At 47.9% G+C, this 26,193-nt stretch overlaps 15 protein-coding genes across 15 annotated transcripts; 9 read left to right on the top strand and 6 right to left on the bottom strand.

Annotated features, from left to right (window-relative positions):
* Nucleotides 1-9: 9 nt before the first annotated feature.
* Nucleotides 10-898, top strand: ASPWEDRAFT_39645 (lysozyme). The gene is made up of 2 exons (XM_040835146.1): nt 10-323; nt 369-898. The coding sequence occupies exons 1-2, from the start codon at nt 161-163 to the stop codon at nt 725-727; spliced, it is 522 nt and encodes a 173-aa protein (XP_040691611.1). The 5' UTR covers nt 10-160; the 3' UTR covers nt 728-898.
* Nucleotides 899-942: 44 nt separating this feature from the next.
* ASPWEDRAFT_171384 (putative glycosyl hydrolase) lies at nt 943-2,257 on the top strand (the record flags this gene model as incomplete). Its single annotated transcript, XM_040830779.1, has 2 exons — nt 943-987; nt 1,175-2,257. 2 exons carry the CDS (start codon nt 943-945, stop codon nt 2,255-2,257), a joined length of 1,128 nt encoding a protein of 375 aa, XP_040691610.1.
* On the bottom strand, nt 1,971-2,889 carry ASPWEDRAFT_182725 (uncharacterized protein). The gene is made up of 4 exons (XM_040831939.1): nt 2,682-2,889; nt 2,533-2,636; nt 2,441-2,485; nt 1,971-2,393 (listed from the first exon to the last, which is right to left on the bottom strand). Exons 1-4 carry the CDS (start codon nt 2,760-2,762, stop codon nt 2,297-2,299), a joined length of 327 nt encoding a protein of 108 aa, XP_040691609.1. The 5' UTR covers nt 2,763-2,889; the 3' UTR covers nt 1,971-2,296.
* A 60-nt stretch (nt 2,890-2,949) lies between these two features.
* On the bottom strand, nt 2,950-5,154 carry ASPWEDRAFT_39644 (uncharacterized protein). The gene is made up of 6 exons (XM_040835145.1): nt 4,966-5,154; nt 4,858-4,909; nt 4,704-4,801; nt 4,492-4,643; nt 4,064-4,445; nt 2,950-4,019 (listed from the first exon to the last, which is right to left on the bottom strand). The coding sequence occupies exons 1-6, from the start codon at nt 5,147-5,149 to the stop codon at nt 3,121-3,123; spliced, it is 1,767 nt and encodes a 588-aa protein (XP_040691608.1). The 5' UTR covers nt 5,150-5,154; the 3' UTR covers nt 2,950-3,120.
* A 591-nt stretch (nt 5,155-5,745) lies between these two features.
* On the top strand, nt 5,746-6,467 carry ASPWEDRAFT_39643 (uncharacterized protein). The gene is made up of 2 exons (XM_040835144.1): nt 5,746-6,177; nt 6,240-6,467. Exon 1 carries the CDS (start codon nt 5,813-5,815, stop codon nt 6,155-6,157), a length of 345 nt encoding a protein of 114 aa, XP_040691607.1. The 5' UTR covers nt 5,746-5,812; the 3' UTR covers nt 6,158-6,177; nt 6,240-6,467.
* A 620-nt stretch (nt 6,468-7,087) lies between these two features.
* On the top strand, nt 7,088-8,372 carry ASPWEDRAFT_171380 (Gfo/Idh/MocA family protein; the record flags this gene model as incomplete). Its single annotated transcript, XM_040830778.1, has 6 exons — nt 7,088-7,118; nt 7,163-7,188; nt 7,236-7,405; nt 7,462-7,754; nt 7,810-8,267; nt 8,313-8,372. 6 exons carry the CDS (start codon nt 7,088-7,090, stop codon nt 8,370-8,372), a joined length of 1,038 nt encoding a protein of 345 aa, XP_040691606.1.
* Nucleotides 8,373-8,440: 68 nt separating this feature from the next.
* Nucleotides 8,441-8,805, bottom strand: ASPWEDRAFT_171379 (uncharacterized protein; the record flags this gene model as incomplete). Its single annotated transcript, XM_040830777.1, has 2 exons — nt 8,441-8,465; nt 8,540-8,805. The coding sequence occupies 2 exons, from the start codon at nt 8,803-8,805 to the stop codon at nt 8,441-8,443; spliced, it is 291 nt and encodes a 96-aa protein (XP_040691605.1).
* A 1,558-nt stretch (nt 8,806-10,363) lies between these two features.
* Nucleotides 10,364-11,970, top strand: ASPWEDRAFT_108862 (putative MFS multidrug transporter; the record flags this gene model as incomplete). Its single annotated transcript, XM_040828025.1, has 3 exons — nt 10,364-10,567; nt 10,614-11,108; nt 11,152-11,970. 3 exons carry the CDS (start codon nt 10,364-10,366, stop codon nt 11,968-11,970), a joined length of 1,518 nt encoding a protein of 505 aa, XP_040691604.1.
* Nucleotides 11,971-11,999: 29 nt separating this feature from the next.
* ASPWEDRAFT_68048 (uncharacterized protein) lies at nt 12,000-13,044 on the bottom strand (the record flags this gene model as incomplete). The annotated part of the gene is made up of 2 exons (XM_040838945.1): nt 13,017-13,044; nt 12,000-12,972 (listed from the first exon to the last, which is right to left on the bottom strand). The coding sequence occupies exons 1-2, from the start codon at nt 13,031-13,033 to the stop codon at nt 12,000-12,002; spliced, it is 990 nt and encodes a 329-aa protein (XP_040691603.1). The 5' UTR covers nt 13,034-13,044.
* A 1,808-nt stretch (nt 13,045-14,852) lies between these two features.
* On the top strand, nt 14,853-16,001 carry ASPWEDRAFT_171376 (glycoside hydrolase family 28 protein; the record flags this gene model as incomplete). Its single annotated transcript, XM_040830776.1, has 2 exons — nt 14,853-15,491; nt 15,543-16,001. 2 exons carry the CDS (start codon nt 14,853-14,855, stop codon nt 15,999-16,001), a joined length of 1,098 nt encoding a protein of 365 aa, XP_040691602.1.
* An 83-nt stretch (nt 16,002-16,084) lies between these two features.
* Nucleotides 16,085-19,248, bottom strand: ASPWEDRAFT_153964 (glycoside hydrolase family 35 protein; the record flags this gene model as incomplete). Its single annotated transcript, XM_040829652.1, has 5 exons — nt 16,085-16,302; nt 16,346-18,119; nt 18,166-18,274; nt 18,318-18,447; nt 18,495-19,248. 5 exons carry the CDS (start codon nt 19,246-19,248, stop codon nt 16,085-16,087), a joined length of 2,985 nt encoding a protein of 994 aa, XP_040691601.1.
* Nucleotides 19,249-20,041: 793 nt separating this feature from the next.
* Nucleotides 20,042-22,110, top strand: ASPWEDRAFT_39637 (putative flavin-containing amine oxidasedehydrogenase; the record flags this gene model as incomplete). The annotated part of the gene is made up of 4 exons (XM_040835143.1): nt 20,042-20,095; nt 20,145-21,470; nt 21,516-21,884; nt 21,933-22,110. 3 exons carry the CDS (start codon nt 20,042-20,044, stop codon nt 21,657-21,659), a joined length of 1,524 nt encoding a protein of 507 aa, XP_040691600.1. The 3' UTR covers nt 21,660-21,884; nt 21,933-22,110.
* ASPWEDRAFT_50917 (uncharacterized protein) lies at nt 21,684-23,465 on the bottom strand (the record flags this gene model as incomplete). Its single annotated transcript, XM_040837516.1, has 7 exons — nt 21,684-21,884; nt 21,933-22,340; nt 22,385-22,844; nt 22,889-22,957; nt 23,005-23,129; nt 23,174-23,267; nt 23,311-23,465. The coding sequence occupies 7 exons, from the start codon at nt 23,463-23,465 to the stop codon at nt 21,684-21,686; spliced, it is 1,512 nt and encodes a 503-aa protein (XP_040691599.1).
* A 713-nt stretch (nt 23,466-24,178) lies between these two features.
* ASPWEDRAFT_472171 (uncharacterized protein) lies at nt 24,179-24,953 on the top strand. The gene has a single exon (XM_040836925.1). The coding sequence runs from the start codon at nt 24,268-24,270 to the stop codon at nt 24,760-24,762; it is 495 nt and encodes a 164-aa protein (XP_040691598.1). The 5' UTR covers nt 24,179-24,267; the 3' UTR covers nt 24,763-24,953.
* On the top strand, nt 24,775-26,184 carry ASPWEDRAFT_50916 (M20 family metallopeptidase; the record flags this gene model as incomplete). The annotated part of the gene is made up of 5 exons (XM_040837515.1): nt 24,775-24,873; nt 24,917-25,299; nt 25,342-25,731; nt 25,780-25,907; nt 25,952-26,184. 5 exons carry the CDS (start codon nt 24,775-24,777, stop codon nt 26,182-26,184), a joined length of 1,233 nt encoding a protein of 410 aa, XP_040691597.1.
* Between the last annotated feature and the right edge of the window lie 9 nt (nt 26,185-26,193).

Genomic DNA, 26,193 nt, shown 5'->3' with positions numbered 1-26,193 from the left:
CGTATTCTTGAGATGGGTGAGGCTTGAACCTTCAATGGAGTTGTATAGGGGAGTTGGCTATATAAGAGTCGCACATTCTCGTCCTAATCCCTCATTATCATCAGCATCACTACAATTTCTACAATATACTGTCTACTCGAACCTCTCCATCTACATCAAAATGAAGCTCATCGCTATTGCCTCCCTCGTCGCCATGGCTGCTGCCCTCCCCTCCAACCTGGAGACTCGCAGCACCGGCATCAACCAAGACGCCGTCGAACTCATCGGCAGCCTCGAAGGCTTCCGCTCCGACTTTTACACTATCAACGGCCACAAGACCGTCGGTAAGTCTTCTTTCTCCTTCATAAAATACCCATCTAACAAAACAGGCTACGGCCACGACTGCGTCGCCAAACAAGACTGCGGCAGCATCAAGACTCCCCTCTCCAAGGCTGAAGGCCAGAAGCTCCTCAAGAAGGACTTGGCCGGATATGAAAGCTGCGTGTGCAAGCTCGACAACGCCAAGGAGCTCAACGCGAACCAGTACGGTGCGCTGGTCAGCTTTGCGTATAACTCTGGCTGCGGCGGAGTTGAGAACTGGTGGCATGGGGCGATGAAGAAGAAGAACTTTGACGGGATTTGCGAGGCTCTGCCTACGACTAATACTTTGAATGGGCTGTTGACTACACGGAGGAAGAAGGAGGGTGCTTTCTGTGCTAAGAAGACTACAGAGAAGTCTGGCTGTTAGATGCATAGATGAGTGATAGATGAGTGGTCGAGTAGTTCTTCTTGTTTGTATTATTGTTTATTGTGATGTAGCATCGCTACTTTTGAATACATTATGTGTGAATTCTGTCTACTCGCAGATGATTAAGCCTACTGCCTTCTAATTCATCGTACTAAGATGTTTAAAAGAGACATAGTCCATACTTACAAAGGAATGAACTCTATTGTATGCAAAGGATGCGTCGATCCAGTACAAGTATTATCTGGGGGAAGCCTGCAGATGTAAGACAAAGCTTCCTAGGGCCAAAATCGGCTACAAATATTGATTGAAAATACGAATAAGACTATGATTATAGTAATAAAGCGAGAATATACGAGAATGTCGATCCATCATCCCAATTAGGAATCTCGTATCGATCTACCTCGTATTGTCAAACAGCACTCAACTATAAAGAACTCATTCGTCCAGTTCAATCTGACCATCATTATCAACATCATCATCACAATGAAGTGGTCATTCCTCGCCCAGCTCTTTCCCCTGGCAGCAGCAGCCACAAACCTCACCATCGAAGCCGGATACCATGTCATCTACTCCTATCCCGGTCTCACGCCCCCATCTCATCTGTTCGACCTCATCAAAGCTGGAAAAGTAGGCGGGCTCATCATCTTTGGTGAGAACGTCAACGATGAGCTTCCTGCTACTATTCAGAAGTTCCAGGATGCATACACGGAAAGTCCAGCACATACCGGTTCTCCACTTCTTATCATGACGGATCAGGAAGGAGGTGATATTCGTCGTCTACCAGGTGGACCGGAGTTGTCTGCTAAAGATGTGGGCAAAGCGAAAAGCCCCGAAGAAGCAGCAGCAGACACAGGGAAATCTGCAGCGGCTGCATTGGATGAATACCACCACAACGCAAACCTCAGTCCCATCCTCGGTGTTTACCGTGAGAATGGCGACTTTCTAGACCACTACGAACGGTCATACGGAAACACATCCAGTCTAGTCGGAAAATGTGCATCCTCATTCATCAAAGCGCAACAATCAGCCGGTGTCCTCGCAACAGCCAAACACTTCCCCGGGTTGGGACTGGCAAAGACAAACGAAAATACAGATGAGCGACCGGTTACAATTAATGCTACGTTGGATACACTACGCAAGGTTGATGAAGCGCCGTATTACAGCGCGGTCAAGGCGGGTGTTGATATGGTTATGCCTTCGTGGGCTGTGTATCCTGCTATGGACAGCAAACCAGCTGGACTGAGCAGTGCGTGGCTGAAAGAACTACGAGAGCGTATTGGATTCAAGGGAGTTACGATTAGCGATGCCATCGAGGCTGGTGCGTTGAAAGAATTCGGAGATGATGCTGCTCGAGCTGTTCTCGCGACGCAGGCAGGAATGGATATCATCCTCGCCTCGGCACGAGACGTGTCACAGGGACAGAAGGTTGTTGACGCGTTGGTCGATGGATTGAAGCATGAAAAGATATCGAAGGAATCGTTTGAAGAAGGAAGCAAGAGAATCTTGGAATTGAGAAAGAAGATTCATTAAATGTATTATATCTGCAGATACTGACTGACTCCCTCCTCTCTATTTCGGACAATACACGCTTTCGATGGGAACGGGGTCTTTGGAGTTGTGCTCGCCTGGAGCAAGCGTCGCTGTTCGGCCGGTGCAGAGAGGGCCTCTATGGGTTATTAGCATCATCCTGATTGTTGATTAGAGTAGACATACGTGAAGAAAAGACACTTTTTGTTTATTGCGACGGTATGCACTTTTCTGTTTTCATTAGCTGATTCCATCTCCATGTTCTGTACAACACTCACTCTTGCTCCACCGAAGCACAATCATCCAAGGGTACTTCAAGAGCCGGACATCGGCCAGGTGGACTGTTGAGGCCGCGTTTTTTCTCCTCGAGATCGAGTCCAATCTATTCCATCAGCCGTCCAATTCCTTTTCTAGGCGAGAATCATACCGTCGTCGTGTTTGAACGAGCCGCCAGAATCGACGACGAAAAGAGCATGGCGCTCAAGAGGGTAAATTTGAGGGTCTGCATGGTGCTTGAATAAGTAGAGACAGATAGGTGGTGAGAAGAAGAAGGGGCGTGGAGTGTTTAAATTCCAGGCTGGAGAGGGATGGAAATATGTACGTGTTTGTTTGGCATTTATCCTCCCTTGATTGCCTTGTTGGTTCATTCTACTTTTCTCTACCATGAAACACATTATTTAATTATTTTTCTACCAGTTGAGTTCAAACAAATATCAACAGTCAATTACATGAGACGTGGAGTCCCTTGCATAATATCCGTTGGTTACCCCATGCAGGAGATTTGCACCCATCCCTTGTTTGTATACAGATCAAGTAACCGTTTATTTGGCTTCATGGTTTCCAATTACAATGGCAATTTGCTTCCCTCATTCGTCCTCTTTATACGGCCATAACCTCTCGAATAAATTCCTCTCTTCTTCATCCTTGGACAAGTTGATAAAAACATCCTTGAACTTGCTGCAGTTCTCTTTGGCCACCTCATAATCCTCAGCTTCGACCATCCCATCAACGGGAAGTACGCCCTGATCTCGAAACAGCGCAAGCATCTGTCCAACACCATTCATATTCTCATCTTCCTTCACGTGCATGTCAAGTTCTTCTTCCGTAAATGTAATAGGACAAGGCTGGCCATTGAAAATGTCATCCCAGTCAGCGACAAGCTCGATGAGTGCATCACGAAGAAAGAATAAATCCCGGCTTTCCCAAATCCCGTTCACGAGCCATACGGGCTTTCGAATGGCGGGAATAGATTTCTGCTGTAGCACAGCCCAATGGAGAGGCGCCCTTTTGTAGACTTGGGCTTCGTAGTATTTGTGAATGATTTGACTTTCCAGATCGGCGTCAATCTTGTTTTGCTCTTCATCGCTCAGAGATTCGAAGTCTTCCGGCCGTTGTGGAACAACCCATCCCTCTGCCACGGGTCCAGTATGTCGAAACATTCTGGGGACGCTGGATTGGTAAAATAGAGGCGCCACGCAAGCTGATTGCCAGTCTACGATGCGGGTGATGGTGTGTGTATCCGGATTAACAAATACATTATCGAGATGCAGATCCGGGTGCCACAGAATGTTGGATGAGGCGGCTTTGTCTGTTGGAACAAGATAGGGTGCAACATCCATGTATTGCTTGAGAAGGGCAAGACCATCACCGGGGTTTTCGGGAGATTGACTCGAGCGATGATAGTTCATCCGAGGTTTTGCATGTTTTTCGATCCAACTTATCTCATTGCGCCCCAGTGCTTGCGTGTATTCAACAGCATTTTGCCCTGCGATGGTTAGCAATGTCGCCGCGATGGTAAAGACAACTTACAAGGTCCCCGATCAAGCTTCATATCTCCCCTACCACCATTCCATAACTCAGCTGAAGTAAGAGGCCCGATCGAAAAATGTTGGAGGTCCTCTGAGGAATTATCCATGTCGATATGCTCCGCGTGTCCAACCAATTCCCGCAGATCGTCCTTGAAATATATAGAACCATGTCTGGGAAACGATATATTGGTCAAAGTATTCTCAATGTCGGCAATCTGCATTATCAACTTCAATTTTGTTTCTCTCGGCCATTGATGCCAGACAGAACCAAGTCGAACTCCGGGTGCTTTTTCTTCGATGATATATTCTGCCTCGACGGGGTTCCGAGGGTCAGAAGACCACGCCAATACCCGAGGAACGGGGATTTTGTACACATCGCGCAGCTATCGCTCTTAGCAAACCATCAACAGATCGGGAAAATTGTCTTACCAGATCACGTGTGGCGACTTCCGATGCAGTGGTATAACGGGCAGGACCGGCATTAGGATTTGGAAGTTTCGCAAATACCTCCATCCCGTTATCCATGGTCAATATGAAAGCTTTATTGTGTAGCCCCTCGGAACATTTCACAATCTTGGTACCTTCTCATGATATAAGCATTGTTATCGACACTATAGATAATAAAGAGAAAAACCCCATACAAGAGCGGGCTCCATCGCTGACTCCAACAGCAACTTTGATAAGCTGCTGAAGATTGAACTTGACGTATCGCTTGAGGAGTTCATGCTGTTCATTGAATCTGACCAATCAAGTTAGAGATAGAGTTAGAATTCCCATGAGTGCTTGTGTTCTCACAGCCATCGGTGTTTTCTGTATCGATACAAATCTTCTTCTGTGACTCTCTCATCTGACAGATCGAGTTAGATACGTCAATCAGTTTCGAAATCACACCAGGACGCATACCAATTCCGTTTTGTCTTTCTTGGTAGAGCTCTGGCTGATGAGACTTTGGCTGTCCTGCACCCCAGCTGAAGAAAGAAAACACCCTCATGCTCTGACGTTGATGAGAAGGGACGAGCCCATTCAACACGCTTTTACGAGTGATATGCCTCGAGAGAATCCTTGATTGCAAGCCCACGGAGGACATGGTTTTGTTGATGACATGGGTTATTCGAAAGCCAACTTCGAGGCGGATAACTAACATGGACGGAACAATGTTTCTCCGAGAGCGCGGCTCGCGTGGCCCCACTACTTTCTTTTCTTGGCAGCGGCAGCGGCGCTGGGACAACGCATTTCTGGCCAATAAGATCAAATATTGCGCCAGAGGAACTTGTCCAGCGTTTGGATGTACTCCATCGACTACTAAGAAATCATCAGGTGGGTCATTCGATTTTCTAGACCGAGCGAACTACAGTGAAAGGTCTCAGTGAATGGCAAGTGTGGATTGTAATTGATAAGGAAAATCTATATAGGCGCCGTAGATGGGTGAAATAGTATCACCAGATGGGATCAGCATTGAGATTTACGAATTCACTCACCTTCAGCTGCAATTCATTTGCTATCAAAAAAGTTGAGGGACTCAAATTGACGCCGTCTATTAATAAATCAAAGACTCAGTACCTACTTCGTATTCATTTATCAAAGTGCCAAAGGGGGTGGCATTTCCTATAAATACCCCATGCCATGCTCATGGTACTTGGTTGGGAATCTTGCAGATTAAACCATCATTTCTTCCCTAAAGCCATTGATTTCTTTCTCAGACATTTTATTCTTACTTCAACCGAATCCAGCTGGCCAAAGCCAAATCACAATGCCGTGGAAGACAGCCCTTTCCGAATTGGCCCAAGTCGTTCGAAACAACGTCGAAAAGGTCACGAAGATTTTGCCGGACAACTTGACAACACGCAGTAATGCTGTGAAAACAGTTGATCTCCGTGTTGATGTGCACCAGAGCTCCAAAGATCCGAACAGGGCTGTGGCTAAGATCCAAGCAAATGCACAAGCCAAGGATAGTGCGGTCAAGGATTACATCAAATCAGGGAACAAAGGTGGTGGTCATAAGGGAACGCACAAGAACATCGCTGAGATACCCTTCGATCGTACCTCCTTTGATGTCGATGACTTCACATCTAAGATCGAAAATGCGCGCAAATAGCCCGATCCACAGGGTCAACGGTATGCGCGCAAATCAGTCCAATTACACTCACTGGGCATCTTTCACTGATTCGCAGGAAAAGAAATCTTGAAAACTTACTGATAATATTGGGACGCATATAACGAGAAAATAACGATACCGCGACGCCGAATACTTATAATGTTACACCGAGACAAAATAAGCAACTGAGAAGCGGTGGATATGGGATCGTGAGGTGACTTGCAAATACAATCTTTGTTATTACTACAAGAAACACAACAATGGGGCATTTGTATGTAATAGAGCTAGATAACTTTGAAGTAGAAACGAGCCACCAAAACACATTTCGAAGTCTTAGTGATTGTTATGGTAATCTGTATAGTTTTCTAGGCAGCAGGTGGTTGTTGAAAAGAAGGTATATGGCTTTAGAATTGCCAATATGTACTCAATTATTCCATACTGACCCATATCGTTAGAGAAATGTGTTCGAAAAATGTCAAATTTGCAATAATAGTGTCGAGTACATATACCCTGTTTAAGAAGAGTCCGGGATCCCGTCTTGAATTAGACCCCGAATGATAAATTGAAAAACAATGCAATGCCACACTTTGATTTCATAAATTGCATGACTTCTTTGTTTGGTACTGCGATGCAACATTGTTGGATGGTTGGTCGCCGACTACAGCTCACAATATTTACCTCCAAAATGATGCCCTCTATTTATCATTTTATGTACTGAGTAAAGTGATTGTGATGATCGGAACGCAACATCAAGAAAACAAAATGATGTGATGTCAGAAACCTATGATGAGGGGTAATCTCCACTGATAGATAGCATGAAGCCATCTTGTTGGCGGTCGCTAACAGGGATTGGCGTGGATTTATAAGAATTGTCTCGGTCAGAATCACGACTTCACTCTTCATCATATCACCTATCCCCAATTGCTCAAGATGACTATCAGTATCGCATTGATCGGAGCAGGTATGTATTCTCGTAATTTTCGTAGTAGCAGCTGACATCTCTAGGCATTTTCATCCAAGATGCATACCTGGTGAGTATATCATACCATCACAGAATACTCATCTAACAACCTCACAGCCTGCAATCCAAGCCAATCCCAACGTCAACCTGAAAGCCGTGTATTCGCGCTCGTCCAAGGCAGCTGCATCCATCACGCCAGAGTTGCCCATTGACCGATACGCAGATGATGCGGAGCAGGGACTGCAGCAACTTCTCGAGCGATCGGATATCCAGGCTGTGATTATCGCGTATGCCTCACCTATCCCAATCTGAACAGAGGTAGTTAACAGACCGATGAATGCAGCTTGCCCATCCCCCATCAAGCTAAATTCGTCCGCGCGGCATTGACAGCCGGGAAGCATGTCCTTTCCGAGAAACCGATCGCCAAAGACGTCGCCGAGGCATCTGAGCTGGTGAACTGGTATAAAACTGAGATCGAGCCGAAGGGTACCTTCTGGTCTGTGGCCGAGAACTGGCGATACACAGAGCCCGTGCAGCAGGCACGCAAGCAAATTGCTAGGCTGGGCAAGATTCGCCAGTTCCGGACACAGGTGTTTGTCGATGCGAAGCCTGGCTTTGAGCATTGGAAGTATTTCGGTATGTCCTCACTTACCATTCTTTATGTGTGTGACAAGGAAGCTGACCATGATAGCAACCGCCTGGCGCAAAGAGCCAACCCACCAAGGCGGGATCATCCTCGACTTTGGCGTGCACTGGCTGGCCGCAACACGCTATCTGATCGCCCCTGAGCGGGTGAACCGCGTGTCTGCATTCGTGGCTGCATTCCAAGATGTGCTGCCACCAGCCGACAGCGTCGATGCGATTCTGAGCTGCGAGTCTGGCGCTCAGGGAATATTCCAGTTTTCCACGTGTTCGAGTTTGACAGAGAGTGGTTATACCATTGTCGGCGAGAATGGGAATATCATCGTCAATGGACAGACTGTCAAGGTGAGGATTAATGGGGAGGAAGAGGTGGAAGAGGTCAAGCCCGAATATGCTACGCAGTGGTCGTGCGTAGTGAATGAAGTCAAGGCGTGGGGAGAGGGATTGGAGAGGGGAGAGATTAATAAAGAGCAGAGTCCGGGTGAGGCCCTGGCGGATCTGGAATTGGTATGCATCATTGTCCCTATGAGTTGACGTGGCTAATGAGGATAGGTTGAGTTGATCCTGAAGAGCAGCGAGACGGGGACACTGCAGGTTACGAAGCATCAGTAAGACAGTGTTAAGGCAGGTGTTATAGATGCAGTATACAATATTATTATTATTACTCATGTTTAATAACATCACTCCCGAATTTTAACAGCCAAACTGATAAACTCAAGTAACCAGATAAACAACCACCAACACAATCAGACCCAGTCACTCAAGCACGCACGACAAACCCATAGTAATTCTTTGACGCATTGATCGTTCCCGTCCCAGAAATAGTCCGAGAAGTGCTAGAACAGCGTCGCTGGGTATCAAAGAGCTGCACCGTCTGGGCCCCATTCGATCCAGTCCACTCGATTTTGGAGCCTTGAGGAATATAAAGCGGCTTGCAGCTGAGGGCACCAGTGCCTTGCCAGACATTGTAGTGGGTAACGTCGCGAAGGATCCATGCCGAGCTGGTCCCGAGCTCAAGGGCAAGAAGGGCGAGCCAAAACTTCATGGCGATAGATAGTATGTTGTGTTTAGGTATTGGAGGGTGTAATAAAGTCTGATATATTGTATAGTGCAGTTGATGATAAGGTGCTTTCACTTCAATTGTTGCCTGCTTTTATATTCAATTACTTCGTATACAATTAGGTTCGGGTGGTTTGTGAGCCATGGTATCGGTAATCTGTGGTCTAGGCGGTTCTTCATGGTTTAGATATCCAACTGCTGAGAAAGTAAATCTCGATTCAGAGTAAAGTTAAACTGGTGTTCGTTGATCACAAGATCTCGTATACCCATTTGCCACATTCCATCAAGGCCGCGGCCACTCCAGTTTGTCTTTCTGCGAATCATCTGGACAGTCATGTCTTAATCTGCTTTTCCATATTATAGTATCACTAACTTCCAGTCGACCTTCCCTTATGCATAGAAATAATCGTGGTATTTAGGTTCTGACGCTGCCGCACTTACAGTTGTATCATGACTGAACTTCAATATCCTCCTGTCCTATTGGCTACGTAAACTTGCATAGTTATGAATACGGTTGAGTATGGTACATACGTACCTATGTCCTTATACTTCAGATTGTCGCCCGTCTTGTCAGCCTATTGGCCCAGCATCCGTTGTATTTCCAGAGGTCTAGCTCTTTCCGAAAGCCCCAGACCAGTCTCGAACATGACCAAATAATATGTATGCTTCATGCCAAGTCTTTGGATGCTTATTTCCCATGTTATTCAGCGTTGTGCACGCGTGTTATGACCAGCATAGACTAATTCCTCCAGATCATAACGACAGACGGAAAAAGAGGCCAAGGCTTGGCTGATGCAGAATCTGAGAGATCGGGGAGGAGAGAAAAAGCCAAAAACTCTAACTCTTTATTTCAAAGAGAGAAATCTCGACACGGGGTCAGAATGATGTCTAAGCGATGCCCAGACTGGATCCACGGCTTGACTGCAGGGTACAAAGCATCTACAGATGGAGATGCAGCAGTATATATATAGTCAATGAATGCAGGCTATTATTAATCTGACTTCACCGAGAAACCGATGAATTCGATCGTTATAAAATATAAATGGTGAATGATGACTTCAACATCGGAACCCGCATCGGCAGTTGAGCGCCCATCGGCCAGCAGCCTCGGGTCGGCTGCCTGCCATCGCTGCTGTTTGAAATTAACAGGATCCATTCCGCCCGACTTGGCTGGGATGTTGCATCTTCCAGCTCTCCTATTCGTGCGCATCTCGCGATAATGAAGCACCGAGAATTGGATGCAACGCCACGGGTCCACTTTGCGCGTGCATCCGGCAATATCCACGACAACAACTACCGCACTCTGCACCATCGCAGTCCGCCGACACCGTCTTTTCTGGGGTTGAATAGCGTCTTACCCCGCTGAGTTCCACATCTCCAGAATGCTCGCCAGTGACAAAAGCTGGAGACCCCAGATCCCTGCTCCACCATCCCTCCACCATCCCCGGGGGGGGGAGAGGGGGGCACTCAACGCTGTATATATGAGGGCGATGGCCTGATTTCCACGTTGCATGATTTTGTAATTTAATTTCCATCGTATGACAATGGCCACACCAACGAATGCGTCTGAAAAAAGCCACGCCCAGTCGGATTTTCTCGAAAAGGCTGAAACGGTCGATATCAACGGAAATGCCGTCTTCCTGTCTGAGCCGCATCGTTCGTATCTCCTCGAGCGACATGGCACGTTGGATCTCGATCCGATCCCGAGTATGAACCCGGCGGATCCGTACAATTGGCCATCATGGAAGGTGAGATCTCTGATATATACAGATAGATAGAATGCTGACAGGATAGAAAATAACTAATCTCGCTCTGGTCGCGTTCCACGCATGCATGGGCACCTTCACAGCAGCAGCCATCATCCCCGCCTACGAAGAGCTCTCCGAGCATCTCGGCGTCTCCCTGCAACGGGTGAGCTATCTTACGTCTCTGCAGATCGCCATTCTGGGCGGTGCGCCATTACTCTGGAAGCCGCTTTCACATCGATTCGGTCGCCGGCCGATCTTCCTCCTCTCGCTGGTGTTGAGCTGCGTGTGTAATGTGGGCTGTGCGAAGAGTCCGGACTATGCGTCCATGGCGGCATGTCGAGCGTTGGTTTCTTTCTTTATATCCCCTGCCATGGCGATTGGGAGTGCAGTGGTGATGGAAACATTCTTCAAGAATGAGCGAGCGCGGTATATGGGCATTTGGACGGTGATGGTCACGCTGGGAGTGCCAGTCGGCCCGTTCATCTTCGGATGGGTTGCGAATCGCGTAGGATATGAATGGATCTACTGGGTGTTGGCTATAGTAAGTCATCCACATTCTCATATAGATGAAGCTAACCGGACAGACAAACGGCGTCCAGTTCATCCTATACCTCTTCTTCGGCCCAGAAACCCGCTACGTCGGCACCGACATCTACTCCAAATCGTCCGCCATGAAGCAAGAATACCTCAAATTCGGCCGCATCGATCCGGCTCCATTCACGGTTACAGAATTCTTCCACCCCCTCACTCTGTTTACCAACATCCCCGTCCTGCTATCGACAATCGTCTACTCCATGGTCTTCTGCTTCGCCAGCGTCCTCAACTCAGTCGAGGTGCCGCAACTCCTGCAGGCGAAATTCGGGCTGAACGCAGAACAACTCGGGCTGCAATTTTTGGGTCTCATTATTGGTTCTCTACTCGGTGAGCAGCTGGGCGGGTTCATGTCTGATATGTGGATGAACCATCGCGCACGTCGTATTCATCGTAAACCGGACCCTGAGTTCCGGCTGTGGCTGAGTTATATCGGCGTGATACTTGCTATCGTCGGGATGATTGTCTTTCTCATCTGCACCGATCAAGCAAAGGAAGGAAAATGGACCGTGTCGCCTATTATCGGGACTGGCATTGCCGCATTTGGTAATCAGGTTGTCACGACTGTGATGACTACGTATGCCGTCGATACCTATCCGCAAGACGCAGGGAGCGTGGGCACGTTTATCAACTTTGTCCGGTCGACGTGGGGGTTTATTGGGCCTTTCTGGTTCACTCCTATGTTTGAGGATGTTGGTATTAAAGATAGTGCAGGTGTTGTGTGTGCGTTGTTGGCGGTGTTTAGCCTCTTTCCTACTATTTATCTGCATTTGCAGGGTGGGAGATGGCATGCTTCGGTGGATAAATCATAACTAGACTATAGACAATATATACTATTTTTTCATCCAATATCAACTGCTTCAATATCAATACTTTCCCCCATCTCATCCTCAAAACTCGGCATGCAGGGCTTCCAATCTAACAATTTTCTCGCTCGAACTGCCACTCCACGCGAACACACTCCAAGCACAATACGTGCATACGGCATCAACTTGTCTGCCTCGTCAGCAGAGAGATGCTCAACATCCTCTGAATCCAGTAGTCCCTTGTCATACATGATCTTCGCAGCTAGCTGCAGTATCTCCCGCACAACATAATACCCATTCTCGGCCAGATAGTAGCCCTCCTCATTCCATCCGACCGGGATGTTATTCACAGCAGCCTCAGCTAGACGGAGGTAAATATTGCCCAGATCCTGGACATGGATGTAGTGCCAGATATTCTCGCCTTTCCCAACAGCAAACACCTTTCTATGTTTCAAGAAAGAAGTAAACAGAGGAAAAGACTTCTTCTTATCAGGCCATCTTCCCTTTCCGTAAATAACAGCCGGCGCGATGATCGCAGTCTTCAGACTATTAGACGCAGCAGCGAGTACGATCCTGTCAACATGTCGATGTGGTGTATGCTCAGGGTGAGAAAGAAGCTCTTGCCCATTCTCCCAGTCATCGTAGACTTTGTCAAATCGATCGCCGTATCGCCCTGTGCTGATTGACTCGGTTGCTAGACTTAATCCACCAGATGTGTTGATGTAATATCCTCTCTGTCTCCTCTGCAATCCCCGTACAATCGCCTTGGCAGAAGGGGCATGTTCATCACTCGCGGCTGCGTGGATAACGATATCCGCTTTGGATGCTTCATCTTCGAGTAGATCGATGCTATCTTGTTCACCATAAACCAGGCTCGCTGATGGATGGGCAGCAGACACCTTTTCACCCTTTGCTTTGCTCCGCACGAGACAGGTCACATCCCAGTCCGGATGGGTGTTCGTGATGGTGTAGAGGACTTCGCCGCCGACGAAGCCGATTGCGCCGGTACTGGATTGTTAGTTTGATTTTTCGGAATGGGGGGACTGACTTACAGGAAGATGTTTGGCATTTTGGAGTTTGATTATTTGGGTTTATTGAGGTTGTTAAAGGTGGTTGGGATGGCGCCTTTATGTGTTGGTTCGTCCGAGGTTGCCTCGGACGAGTTTGGAGGTTCGGACGAAGTGGCGAAGGATGAAGTTTGAACATGAGTTAATTTTAATCAGAATGACAGGAAATGAGTCATTTACAAGATAATCTAGGATCTATTTACTAATTTGTTATCATTGATTTGTTGTGTGTTTGTTGTGGAAGAATGGCAGTTAGGGGACCGACATATATAAATTTTCAGAATGACTGGTGTAAAGTCAGTGAACCATTCAACAAAAAAGGTGAACACCATAGTTCTAATAATGAAAATAAACAAATTAAAGTCTTGCTAATTTTAATATGCTCAATGGCATGAGTATTATTATGTCCTCTACATTCGATGATAACATTGACAGGCTATCAATGTATGAACCCGTTTAAGGTCGAATTCTTCAATCTTATTACACCCATTTGTTTATGCATAGCAAAGCAGTTTTCTAACATTGGGCACGTAATAATTGATATGATAAGCTTGATTACGGATCTACATCTACATACATCTACTCTGCTCTACTCTATGAAGGTCATCAAGATCGGATGATCTCAACTACGCCAGGCAGCGAGTATTGGCTAATCGACCTCTCATAGTCAGATGTTCGATGGTTCACCAGAATTGTCAAAATGTATGGACCAAGTATGGAAAGAGTCTTGAACAGACAAGATCCAGCAAAAAGTCCCCTCCCTTCGTCACAGCAACTACTCGACATCATCGATGCATCACTCAAACTGTCCACTGTCCATTGGGCCAGATTCATTCGACAAAGCTGCTGCTGTCTTTATCAATCCGCGGAGAAATTGAATAAAGTCGATATTTCCAATTTATGTCGTGGATTTTGGCCATGCTCTTTCCGAGTACGTTGTTGAATACAACACGGACTTCGCACCGAGCGCATGCAGGCATTCATGTTAGAGGCGTTATTGAAGAAGAATAATGCCATACTTCAGTGCATATCGGAGCTGTCGGATGCTGAAATAAAGTATTATTCATAATCTGCAGATATAGAATCCCCGCAGCTAAATCCCTATTCTTGATTAATGGAAATTGTTATACCGAGAGTGAGACACGACACGTAAAATTAATCAATAGCAATCTACATTCCATCAATATTCAAACTGGTTAATCTTGGATATAAATTTAATATTGGAAACAACTTCAGCCTAGAAGCTTAGCCTATCAAGCAATGCCATTCTGGACATGTTGAGTTTTACGAGTACGATCGGGCTAAAGATCGGCAGGCCCATTTCTAAATACAGAATCCACTCATCAGATAGATGAACTCGCGTTCCTGAATTATACGCAATCAGCTGGTCCCGCCATAGAATCGGAAGGCCGGATAGTCAGAATAATCAATGATTGATAATTGCACAGCATGAAACAAGGGATGAGACAGACGAAGGGTTGGTGGATATGTATTCAAGCATCACCAGCGAAGCCGTTGTGGACTGGGTGTTACAGATTGATAATCGGGGTGGGGAGAACAGCTTTTCCACCAATCAATGGCCACCATTAATCTATACGGTTAATCTATGGTTAAGTTAAGGATAGAAGAAGGATAAGTGGAATATAGGGCTGTTTGGATGTTTTAAGCTGTTTTAAGATATCGTCCATTCTCAATCCACCGTATAAAGCTGCCCTTCCAGCTCTGCTTTGTTCAACATCCAACACACTCTCTATCATTCTTTCTTTTGTATCTCTATTCTATCTTTCTATCTTTAGTTCTGTTGACCAGAACCTACTCATAATGCACTCCTTCCAACTCCTCGGCCTGGCTGCCCTGGGCTCTCTCGCTGCTGCTGCTCCCCACGCCACCCCCGTCGACAAGAGAGCTTCTTCCTGCACCTTTACCGACGCCGCAAAGGCCTCCGAGAGCATCTCCTCCTGCTCCTCCGTCGTCCTCAAGGACATCGAGGTTCCCGCCGGTGAGACCCTCGACCTGTCCGACGCCGCAGACGGCGCCACCATCACCTTCGAGGGCACCACCTCCTTCGGCTACAAGGAATGGAAGGGCCCTCTCATCCGTCTCGCCGGTAAGGGTGTCACCATCACCGGTGCCGACGGCCACGTTATTGACGGCGATGGCTCCCGCTGGTGGGACACCAAGGGCACCAACGGTGGCAAGACCAAGCCCAAGTTCATGTACGCCCACAAGCTGGAGGACTCGACCATTAAGGGCCTTTCAATCAAGAACACCCCCGTCCAGGCCATCAGTGTGCAGGCCACCAACCTGCACTTGAACGATATCACCATTGACAACTCGGATGGTGACGACAACGGTGGCCACAACACCGATGGTTTCGACATTAGCGAGAGTACCGGTATCTACATTAACGGTGCTACCGTCAAGAACCAGGATGACTGCATTGCCATCAACTCTGGAGAGGTACGCTCCATCCCATACAGCATAAGCTATCACAGGAAGCTAATTATGTAGAACATCGAATTCACCGGCGGCAAGTGCTCCGGCGGCCACGGTCTCTCCATCGGCTCCATTGGCGGCCGTGACAACAACACCGTCAAGAACGTCACCATCTCCTCTTCCAGCGTCACCGACTCGGCCAACGGCATCCGCATCAAGACCATTGTCGACGAGACCGGCTCCGTCTCGGACGTCACCTACTCCGACATCACCCTCTCCGGCATCACTGACTACGGTATCGTCTTCGAGCAGGACTACAAGAACGGCGGCCCGACTGGCGAGCCCAGCACCGGCATCCCCATCACTGATGTTACCGTTGACGGCGTGACTGGCTCCGTTGAGGATGACGCTACCCCCATCTACATTCTGTGTGGCTCTGGCTCGTGCTCTGACTGGACTTTCACCGGTGTTGACATTACCGGTGGCGAGAAGAGCTCCAAGTGCTCCAACGTGCCTTCTGGTGCTTCTTGCTAGATGCGAGATCAGTGAGATGGGAGTGAGATTGTCTTTAGATACATCTTGTAATCGCTGTATATTATCATACTAGTATATATCAATCAATATGAATATACCCGCGCGGTGTATTCCGATCCAACCACTATCTCCGGTTTCTTATATCCACTCTGAATGATAGCGCTATTCTTCAGCTGAATTCCATCTAGCTTTGCTCCCTTCCCATCCAATGCCCATAGAGTTAGAGCGAGATAGTTCGTTCCATGGTGATTTAATATTCCCTCCGGAATGGGATACTCTGTCTGTGGACCGATATTGTTGACTGCATTGTTAGCACATTCCCTCAACATCAGATGTGAACATACTGTATTTCCCAAACTGCCATCCATTTACAAAGAACTGGATCCGGAACTCCCCTGCTGTATATCTATCTACTGCAGTACTGTTAGTAAACACCAAACTAGTCGGAATGTCATATCCATCTGGATACTGCAATTCAAACTCTGTCGCGAAGAATCCTACTCCAGCAGTTGAAAGGCCATCTTTCAGTGATTTCTTCTCCCACTTGTCATTGAGTCCACCAGGCAGATGGAAGCCTTGTCTTTCCGCAAAGAGGGAGCCCTCATTCAGTGGTCCTCGACTGTGATCGAGATATTGCTCTCCGCCTAGGTTTCCGGTTATCTTCCAGCGTATATCATTCTTTTCATGGCCAGACAGATTGTAGTCCATTATGCCGCGTGGCGATTTCATAGTGTTAACGTTGAGCCGGAAGTTAAGGTCATAGCCGAGATTATCCACAAGGACAGTGAGGATATACTCTTCCCCATTCTTGAGATCAGAAACAGACAGAGTCTGGTTATAGTTCTGTACACCAGGACTGCCAGCCCAAGAACCAAGGAATGTTGAGTTTAACCAGACAGAATGGCCGTATGCGAAGCCGCCTTGTGTAGAGAGATAAAGCGAGTCTTCGCTTCCAGTTGCTGTGAAATGACCTCGATAGAGAATTGAGCCGGAGTGGTAGCCGTAGTCGCTGCTATACAGAGAAACAGGGGTGGTGAGGTTCCGCCCGTTGTTGGAGGTGGTTTTGTTGCAGTTTATCCACTTGCTGTCATCGTAGCCTGACTGTATCTCCGGGAGTGAGTCTGTGTATTTCCATTCTGCGGTGCTGAGATCGGGGAGAGTTATCTTTGGTTTTGTATACTCCACCACACCATGGAGTCGACCATTCGATCTAGTAGTGTTGACCTTTTTCCCGTTGAATATGAGAGTTGAGCAGTTCTTCGGACTGAATAGAACTTCAATCGTGGTCGTAGCGTTGATATCGCCGATCAGATTGAGAGAATCTCCGGTAATCGATGCATTTCGAAGAAGATAGCCCCCTTTGACAATAACAGATGAATTCACTCTTGATGGTGAAACATGCAGTCCCAACGGTTCAGGCGCAGGAAGATCCATCACCCAGTGGTTATATGCATCATTTCTCCAAAGGAGGTAAACAGACAGATCGTCAAAGTGGACAGCGCGACGCGACGGTTCAACATCCCATTGTACGAAGGTTGATCCGTTCTTCTGCTTCACATTGACTCCGTCGCCTTCGATTGTGTGGCTTGATGTAGAATGTATGGCGAGTTCGTGTGTTTCATCTTCGCCTCCATATAACAATAGAACAGATCTACTGCCGGACTTCTTCCAGGTGAATACCTCAGCCGACGAATAGATCAGATTAACCCCTCCAACATCATAATCGGTAACGTGGATTTTCGAGTCCCGGCCATTCAACCTCAACGATCCACCCAGTTGAGGAACAGTGATATTTCCAATACTCGTATTAACAGACCATGTATACGCTGTCGACTGCAGGACTGTATAATCCGTATGACGAACAACATAGAAACTCGTCTGCGTGTCCTTTAACCGCGTCGTCGTCAACGCACTCGTATTCACATAGCCCCCTATGGTAGCATCCAACGGGGTGGAAGTGATATATGCCGGGGAAACCTGCAGAAAGTTCGCCTGCAGTTTCAACTCGCTGTACCGCTCTCTATCGAGTCGTCGGTCTTCTGTTATGGCTGCCCCGACGTCGTAGGATGTGTAGCCGGATGAGTAGCCGATGTTGCCCCAGTTTGTGCCGCCGAACATCTGTCTTGTTAGTTTGTTCTTGAATATATTTGTAAGGGAGGCTCACCATGTAGAGGTTGAAAATGGTAATGCGGAAACTGTAGTTCATCTTGTAGAACACACGAGCGAAGATGTCGCTGACCATTTCTGCGCAGGTGTTGACGCCTACTCCGCCCCTGTTGATCTTAGTATTGTTCATGATATCGTAGATAGACTCACCATGGATCAGGCGCACCGCCTTGATACTCTGTGATGCCGAAAGGAGATGTAGAGCTGATATTATTCAGCATCGTGTAGTTGTACTGCGTGAGAGGATCGGTGATGCGAGTCCAGTTGGCAGGATTGGCGCCTATACTGTTAGCATTATCCATATCACAACAGAAACAGAAGACGTACATCCATCTCCCCATCCAAACGGATAATCATCAAAACTGTAGAGATCAACAGCGCCAGCACCACTCCCTGGCGCCCAATTCCCCAGCACCTCCGCATCATTGTTAATGAACGGCACCACAATCCCAGCATCACGGAACTGCTTCTCCACGTATGCCATGTACTCCCCATCGAGACAGAAGTTGAGTTCACCCGGTTCCTCCGACTTCGCCCCCTGACAAACCGAATACTCATTCTCCGGCTGAAACAGGATAACAGGGCCGCCTTCAGTGATCTGAGCTTTGCGAACCACCTCCCCAATCGTGGCAGCATACTTCTCCGTCGCGTTCAGAAACGCAGGAGTCATCGTCCTCACATCCCCCGGGATCCGCTGTACCCACCCGGGAAACCCACCGCCACTCACTTCGGAGTTGATATACGGACCCGGTCTCGCAAGGAGATATATCCCCGCCTCGCTCGCCGCGGCGAAGAACTCATCTAGCGCAAAGACACCGTCTGATCGGACATGGCCCGGCTCGCCTTCCAGTAAAGCCCAGTACACGTAAAACGAAACGCCCGAGTATCCCATCGCGCGAATCTTCTGGAATACATCAAGCCATAGTCCCGGGGAGGGAAGACGGAAGGGATGAAACTCTCCCGAGAAGAAGAGGATGCGCTCCCCGCGGACGGAAATGGCATTGTTGTCCCATGTTACGATGTCTTGGAGGGGTTTGGAGAGGGCCGTTAGGCTGAAGAGGAGGAGGTGCCAGAGTAGCATTTTGGTTCTTTACTCTGCAGTATCTACAATATCAGATCTATAGTTTGTCTATATATGTATAGTCAGTTCGGACATTGTCCGTTTACGCCGGGAATTTGCCTATTCAAGTCTCGTGTTGATGTATGCTGAGTGCAGATCTGCGGGGTATGAGGTCAAAGATCGTACAATCAGGCAGAATGAGCTTGGCTATTTATCTAAGCTTTGGATCTTATTAAGTTATCTTCATCTCATTGTGATGCTTTATTTGTATAAAAATAATGCCATCTAAAGGTTACCAAACTTTTATCAGATATATCAATTTGGAAATCATTAGACCATGTTCTATCCAATATTTAGTACTTATCAGCAGGCCACCCTGTTTACTCCGAGAGATGTATTTCTAGGCATAATGCATCTCTGCATGATGGACCATCTACCCCTCTCTTTCGGAGAATCCTCATTTTGTGGGATGAAGCATGATTCTGTTGTTAATACCTCAGTATTATATCGGCAGGGATTATCTTTCATATAGCATTGGTCTATTATATCAGGCTTCATTGCAGCAAATGCGGAGTAACTGCGGGGAACCGACGCAACTGTCTGACAGCAACACCAAGTCTACAGGAGTATCTGCTTGATGGTACGATGTCAGAATGTACAATTCAATAGTGTCGGTCTCCTTGCATATAATAAAACAAGGGATGGAATGCCCACTGATTGGTCAATTCAAGCACTGGCATAATAAGAATGATGACATCATCACGCATATTATATTTCAATACCACCACCCCTGTTTCCAAACAATCACCACAACATGGCCGACAAGCGCAAGAAGATAGCCATCATCGGAGCCGGGGCTGCAGGCATGGTAAGTCTCTATACACATAAATGTATATGAAAGCATCACTGATTATCAGTCCTGCGCCTCGACTCTGTCCAACCACCCCGGCAAATTCGACATCACGGTGTTCGACATCGCGCCTCAAACAGGCGGCCAGGCAACCTCCATCCCTCTTGACTCGTCCATATACGGTGCATCCTGGCTGAATGATGGCGTGCAAGGCGGCTCTGCGATATTCAGACACACGTTCCAATTCTTCCGTCGATTCGGGTACGAACCACAACCGGTGAAACTGCAAGTCGCGTTCGGGAAGGGCAAAGACGATTTCTGGACGAATGTGTTCCCCAGTCCGCTGGTGGACAGATTCAGCGCGGAGATCAAGAAACTAGGACGCGTGTTGAAGTGGATCAAGTGGTTGATGCCCCTGTTGGGCGTGTTGCCAGTCAAGTCCATACTGTGGCTATTCAGGTTCAGCGAGGAGTTTCGGAATAAGATGGTGCTGCCACTACTGGCGTTGTTTCTGGGAACGGGGAATCAGACACCAAATGTGTCGAGTGTCTTGCTGGAGAGGCTGTTTGATGATCCGCAGATGAGGCTGTGGGAGTATGATCCAGACACGTTGCTCCCCAATCTACCGACCATGTACACGTTTCCGAATCTGCGCAATTTCTACCACGACTGGATGAGTGAGTTACAGCGCAGGGGAGTGAAATTGCAGCTCAACACGCGCGTTGAGATCCTGAAGCGGGATAAACGCGGTGTACGATTACGAGATACAGAGACGGGGATGGAGAGCGAATACGACGATCTCGTCCTGTGTGTTCCAGCCGATGAAGCGAAATCTCTTCTAGGAAAACACGCGACATGGCGAGAACGATGGGTGCTTGGGGGCGTGCATTTCTACAACGACCTCACCATCACCCATTCCGACGCGGACTATTTCACCTATCTCTTTGAAACGAGATACGGCTCCAATCTCACCGCTAAAGCATCGACATCCACACGAAAAGACCAAATATCATTCGCATCACAGAACCCCCTCTCGCAAAAGGATGGCTGGAAGGGCTTTGCGCCGATGTATTACATCCATGGGTATCCAACCGCCCCGGAGAAGATCGAAATGGGCTTCGACTGCACAAACTACCAGCATCAGTTCAGAGAAGCATTCGGCGAAGACCGTCCACCACCCGAGAAAGAGAGACACGTGTATCAGACCATCTTCCTGAACGACGCAGACAGCAAGCTCTGGACATTTAACAGCATCGACGAGAAGAAGATCATTGCCCGGAAATGGTGGCATCAGTTTGGACATCGATGGCAGCATTATCTGCGCGTCGTGCCGGGAATGATGTTTATCAATGGGAAGAATCGGACCTATTACGGTGGCAGTTGGACTATGGTGGTGAGTTACCTATACCAACTATGTTTACTGATACTGATAGTGTAGAACATGCACGAGATCGCCTGCATATCCGGCATCGCGGCTGCATACCGTCTCGGGGCAGAATACGAACGCTTCGACGACTTTGCATCTGACTTTTTCGCCAAATACCTTCTTGTCTGTCACGGGGTGCGGTATAAAAAAAAGTAGCTTATTTGATACCTGCGTAATAATCTATAATACATATCTGAAACTCTCAATCTCCCGATCCGTCTTGTTGGACAATTCCTGTTCCAGTTCCTCGTTCTCGTTGAGATCAGATGGAGAGCCGTAGAGAGCGTCTCGGCGACGGTTTTCCCAGATATAGTAGACCAGAAGGCAGATGAGGAAGAAGATGCCGAATGCCAGGCCAGACATAGCGGCTGTTATTCCAGTCTAGATATGTTAATAACTTGTATCAGATGGATGAGATAAGTGACATACCGGATACGAAGGCTCCTCGGAATCAATAAAAAACTGGGGCCCAACAATATTGCCCACACAATACGCGATGAACAACAAGGCGCTGACAGTACTCTTCTTCGTAAATCCCGCCACGTTGGAGGTGATGATACTCAACGAAAGAGGAATGTTGGTGGCAAAGACAGCACCCAGCGACAATCCCACCAGTCGACCAACCATGTTATCGTCAGCGAGCTTCATCACGAGGATCATTCCCACCATTGAGGCGGTGGTGTTGAAGATCATCATGATGATTCGGGTGGAAGGGACGTAGGTTGCGACGGCGGAGGATAAGATGAGGAAGAAGACTTGAGCTCCTCCTAGGGGCATTTGCATGAGGAGGGAGCGAATCTGGGAGAAGCCGAAGCCGTTGATGATGATGGAGGAGAACTAGATTGTCAGCTTGTATCTTCAGTATAGATGGGAGGACATACACTGGTAATACCACCATTGCACAGATTCACAGAGAAGGTGTACAACACCAAAAACCACGTCTGCGGATCCTTGACAGCCTTCCATGCTTGATCCCATTTAAACGCCCCAGCATCAAGCACACCGGTTTTATTCTTCAGCGTTCGCTGCACTGCAATTGCCCGTTCCGTCTTGGTGAGGAAGATAGCACCCTTGGGGGTATCAGGGAGTAGAACGACGAGGAACAACGAAATACCGGCCGTGATGGTACCGAGGACGATGAAGAGCAGTTGCCAGCTATTCACGGCGGTCGATTTGATACTGCCAATGCCGTATGCGACAACACCGCCGATGATGGTGGCGATGCAGTTTCCTAGGAACCATGCTGCTTGTCTAGCTGGCTGTTCCTCACGTTTGTAGAACATTCCCGTGATGAGCGAAAATCCAGGTGCGATGGCTGCTTCGCCGACTCCGAGGAAAAATCTATATCGTTAGTTTTGAATGCGGAGAGTATGGATGAAGCATACCTGGCTGCTACCAAACCACCGAAATTCTTCGCCCCAGCATGGCACATAAGGACACCACCCCAGACGAGTCTATCAAGTCAGTATATGCCGGTAATGGATAGGAATGGGATGCATACACAGAAACACTCAAGTACTTGGCCAGAGGCAGTCGAACAATCAAATAACTGGAGGGCCAGCTCCAGGCAAAATAACCAAAATAAAACACTGCCGATGTCCACGTATAATCACTGCCTTTGAGGTTCTACTCCTGTTAGATGAATCATCGCATACGAGAAAGTGACATACCAAATCCTCTCGTAAATTGAACAACGTCGCTTGACTCAATGCCAACTTGTCCATGTACTGCATCATATAACATATGCCCATCAAGGGAATCAATCTAACTCTTAGTATTCGTCGTGCAACATCAGAAGGAGACATACATCAAATCCAACTTCCATAATACCTTTCTCTCCTGCTCTGGCGTTGCCTGCACCTCGAGCATCTGTCCAAGCCCTACATCCCGGGCAGCAGATTGTGTCGCTGCATCGACTTTGTCATCGTGCAGGTTGGTTTCATCTTGGTATTGTTTTTCCATGTTGATATGTGTGTGTATTCAAATAGAACTGCACATGAAGAGAGTTATATATCACCCAGAATCAATGCCTAACCTACACAGTGGACCTTTCAGTCATCGAGGATTGAGTTTGCCATTTCCACCAGCCTGGGCAGAATACACGATCAACGCCCCTTGGCCGTCTTGGCTTCATGCTGTAGATGTCGACCAGAAAGGAAAGAATCAGATACACGCAGTGGCCAATAAAGTTAATTCAATGGGGCTCGGCTAAGGGACATCTTCATTTCCCGGGGTGTGCTCGGCTGTTGGGCCAATCAGGAGGGTTCGTCGGCAATGGACCGTGGAGTGACAGCCGGTCAGGGACAGCTTATTTTGAATGATGAGCGGGAGTCTGGAGACGGGAGGGGATGATGTGTAATGGGGATATGGAGGTGTTTACCCCGCAATCTAGATGTGGAGTCCAGGGGTGTTCTGTGTCCTTTACATTTTCATTCATATCTTTAATCTATATCGTTGTCATTAATGCCAGGTAAAAGGTTGATGGACTGTCTTGGCGGATACGGCAATAACTAGAGCATTTATATAGTAGTGGACAGTCCATTTTAGTCGATAAAGGTGATATAGTATCTGTATGACAGATGACATAGATCTATCTTATCAATAATATCAGGAGCACTGTCTTCCACGGTGGTCCACTCCTCCCCTGTCACATTCGCCATTTCGGGAAGTGTGGTCGGCATCATGCTTACAGATAAGTCACATTAACAATGTCATTACCGTATCTACCATTCTATTATCCTGATATCATACCAGTATCAGCAGTATGATATCAGCATATCAGCATATCAGTAGTGCATCGGCAATCTACCAATCGATACATCCCATCGGCAAGTCCCCGCCGCCACGCACATCGGCAACTTTAAGCTATCATGATATCAACCGAACTACTATCACGCTTATCATCCCTTCCAGCCTGTCATATCGACGCATCCATGCTACCCCGGAAAATCAGACCCCGGGGAAGCATCCACTGAAGCGTCCATCTATCAGTAGCGGAACATATCCGCATTCCGCTGTCTCCACTGACTGCTGTCCGAGCTCTCTATCTGGACTAGACACTGTGGTCTTCGGGAAACTATCATTCTTGATAGTGTATTCCGCGGGAAGATATGGATGGTTAAATCGGTTATCTCATTGTGGCTTTGATCGCGTGCCGCGGATATCGGTCTGTTTCATTGCGACGTCACCAGACCCCTTTCTGGTGTTGGATAAAAGTCGAATAGATCTCCTGATAATGGTGTTGTATCTTCTATCATAACAACAACCCACAATGGCCATCATCACTAGTCACCATATCGACGACGTCAGAGAGTCTGTCAATGACGCCCTGGCTTCGCTGCAGACTTCACTAAGAGAACTCAACAACCAAGTATGTCATCTCAACATCTTCCTTGACTATACTAACCATGTAGATCTGGTCAAATCCCGAAACAGCATACCAGGAACATCAAGCCCACGACGCCATCTGCTCCTTTCTCGAAGCGCAAGGTTTCACTGTTACCCGCCATGCATACGGGCTACCCACCTCGTTCGAAGCCACCACCGGTTCCGGGGGGCGGCTGATCAACTTCAACGCGGAATACGATGCGCTCCCTGAGATTGGGCATGCATGTGGCCACAACCTTATTACGACCAGCAGCATGGCCGCCTTCTTGGCGCTCTCGTTTGCCTTGAAGAAGTTTGGATTGCCCGGACGGACACAACTGCTGGGGACTCCGGCTGAGGAGAACGGGGGCGGAAAGGCCAAGTTGATCGACGCGGGGGCGTACAAGGGTGTGGATGTTTCCTTGATGGCGTATGTTTCTTTCTCCTGGTCAAGGCCAAGCTAACTGTTCAGTCATGCCGGTCCGAAACGTCTCTTCCCTGGTGTTGAATCAGACGGGGTGGGTGGAGTTCTGATGAATGCTCGTAAGGAGATACACTGCGAGTTCACTGGCAAGAGTGCCCATGCCGGTGGCAATCCATGGGAGGGGGTGAATGCGCTGGACGCGTTGGTGTCTTCATACAACAACGTTGCTGTTCTGCGACAGCAATTATTGCCCGACCAGCGTATTCATTGTGCCTTTCTCGATACACCCAAGGTGGCCAATGTAATTCCTTCACTCACCAAAGCGTATTGGCAGGTTAGAAGTCCAACGCTGGGTGGACTGAATAAGTTGATGGCCAAAGTGCGGAATTGCATCGAGGCAGGGGCGCTGGCCACGGGGTGCAAGGTGGATATTGTCGAGTATGTCTGTCCAGTATCTTCATATTGTGATATGTTCTAACAGAGCAGGAACGAACTATACACCGATATCAAGCTGAATGACACTCTCTGCGAGCGATATCAAGTGCAGATGCAGAAATACGGACGGAATGTGTTGAAGAGCCATGACAAAGTCCTGACAGGGTCTTCTGATATTGGTATGCTCATCCCTGTTGATACTCGTCCATCCTAACAATACCAGGCAACGTGAGCTATATCACGCCCACGCTCCACACCATGTTTGCCATTCCAGCCCCCGGTGGCTCCTTTCCCCATCATCCTTCATTTGCTGCTGCTGCAGGGACGGACGAGGCGCATGAAGAAGCAGTGATTGTGGGGAAGTCGCTGGCGTTGATCGGATGGGAGATGATTACAGACGATGCCATGTTCGAGCAAGCTGTACAACAGTGGCAGCAGTCTATACAGACAGAATAGTAAATAGTA

This window comes from Aspergillus wentii (genome assembly GCF_001890725.1).
Source record: "Aspergillus wentii DTO 134E9 unplaced genomic scaffold ASPWEscaffold_3, whole genome shotgun sequence".
NCBI lineage: Eukaryota > Fungi > Ascomycota > Eurotiomycetes > Eurotiales > Aspergillaceae > Aspergillus > Aspergillus wentii.
This window is presented reverse-complemented; position numbering and strand designations above follow the sequence as displayed.

Bases quoted from the DNA above. Each gene is read 5' to 3' on its own strand.
- ASPWEDRAFT_182725 (XM_040831939.1), bottom strand. From the start codon at position 2,762: ATGCAGACCCTCAAATTTACCCTCTTGAGCGCCATGCTCTTTTCGTCG. The intron at 2,486-2,532 runs GTGAGTGTTGTA...TAATGAAAACAG, and splicing joins TGTGCTTCGGTGGAGCAAGA to AAAAGTGCATACCGTCGCAA. The intron at 2,394-2,440 runs GTATGTCTACTC...AATAACCCATAG, and splicing joins AAAAAGTGTCTTTTCTTCAC to AGGCCCTCTCTGCACCGGCC.
- ASPWEDRAFT_39643 (XM_040835144.1), top strand. From the start codon at position 5,813: ATGCCGTGGAAGACAGCCCTTTCCGAATTGGCCCAAGTCGTTCGAAAC.
- ASPWEDRAFT_39645 (XM_040835146.1), top strand. From the start codon at position 161: ATGAAGCTCATCGCTATTGCCTCCCTCGTCGCCATGGCTGCTGCCCTC. The intron at 324-368 runs GTAAGTCTTCTT...CTAACAAAACAG, and splicing joins CAACGGCCACAAGACCGTCG to GCTACGGCCACGACTGCGTC.
- ASPWEDRAFT_39644 (XM_040835145.1), bottom strand. From the start codon at position 5,149: ATGTCCTCCGTGGGCTTGCAATCAAGGATTCTCTCGAGGCATATCACT. The intron at 4,802-4,857 runs GTGAGAACACAA...TTGATTGGTCAG, and splicing joins TACAGAAAACACCGATGGCT to ATTCAATGAACAGCATGAAC. The intron at 4,020-4,063 runs GTAAGTTGTCTT...TAACCATCGCAG, and splicing joins GAAGCTTGATCGGGGACCTT to GGCAAAATGCTGTTGAATAC.
- ASPWEDRAFT_472171 (XM_040836925.1), top strand. From the start codon at position 24,268: ATGATATCAGCATATCAGCATATCAGTAGTGCATCGGCAATCTACCAA.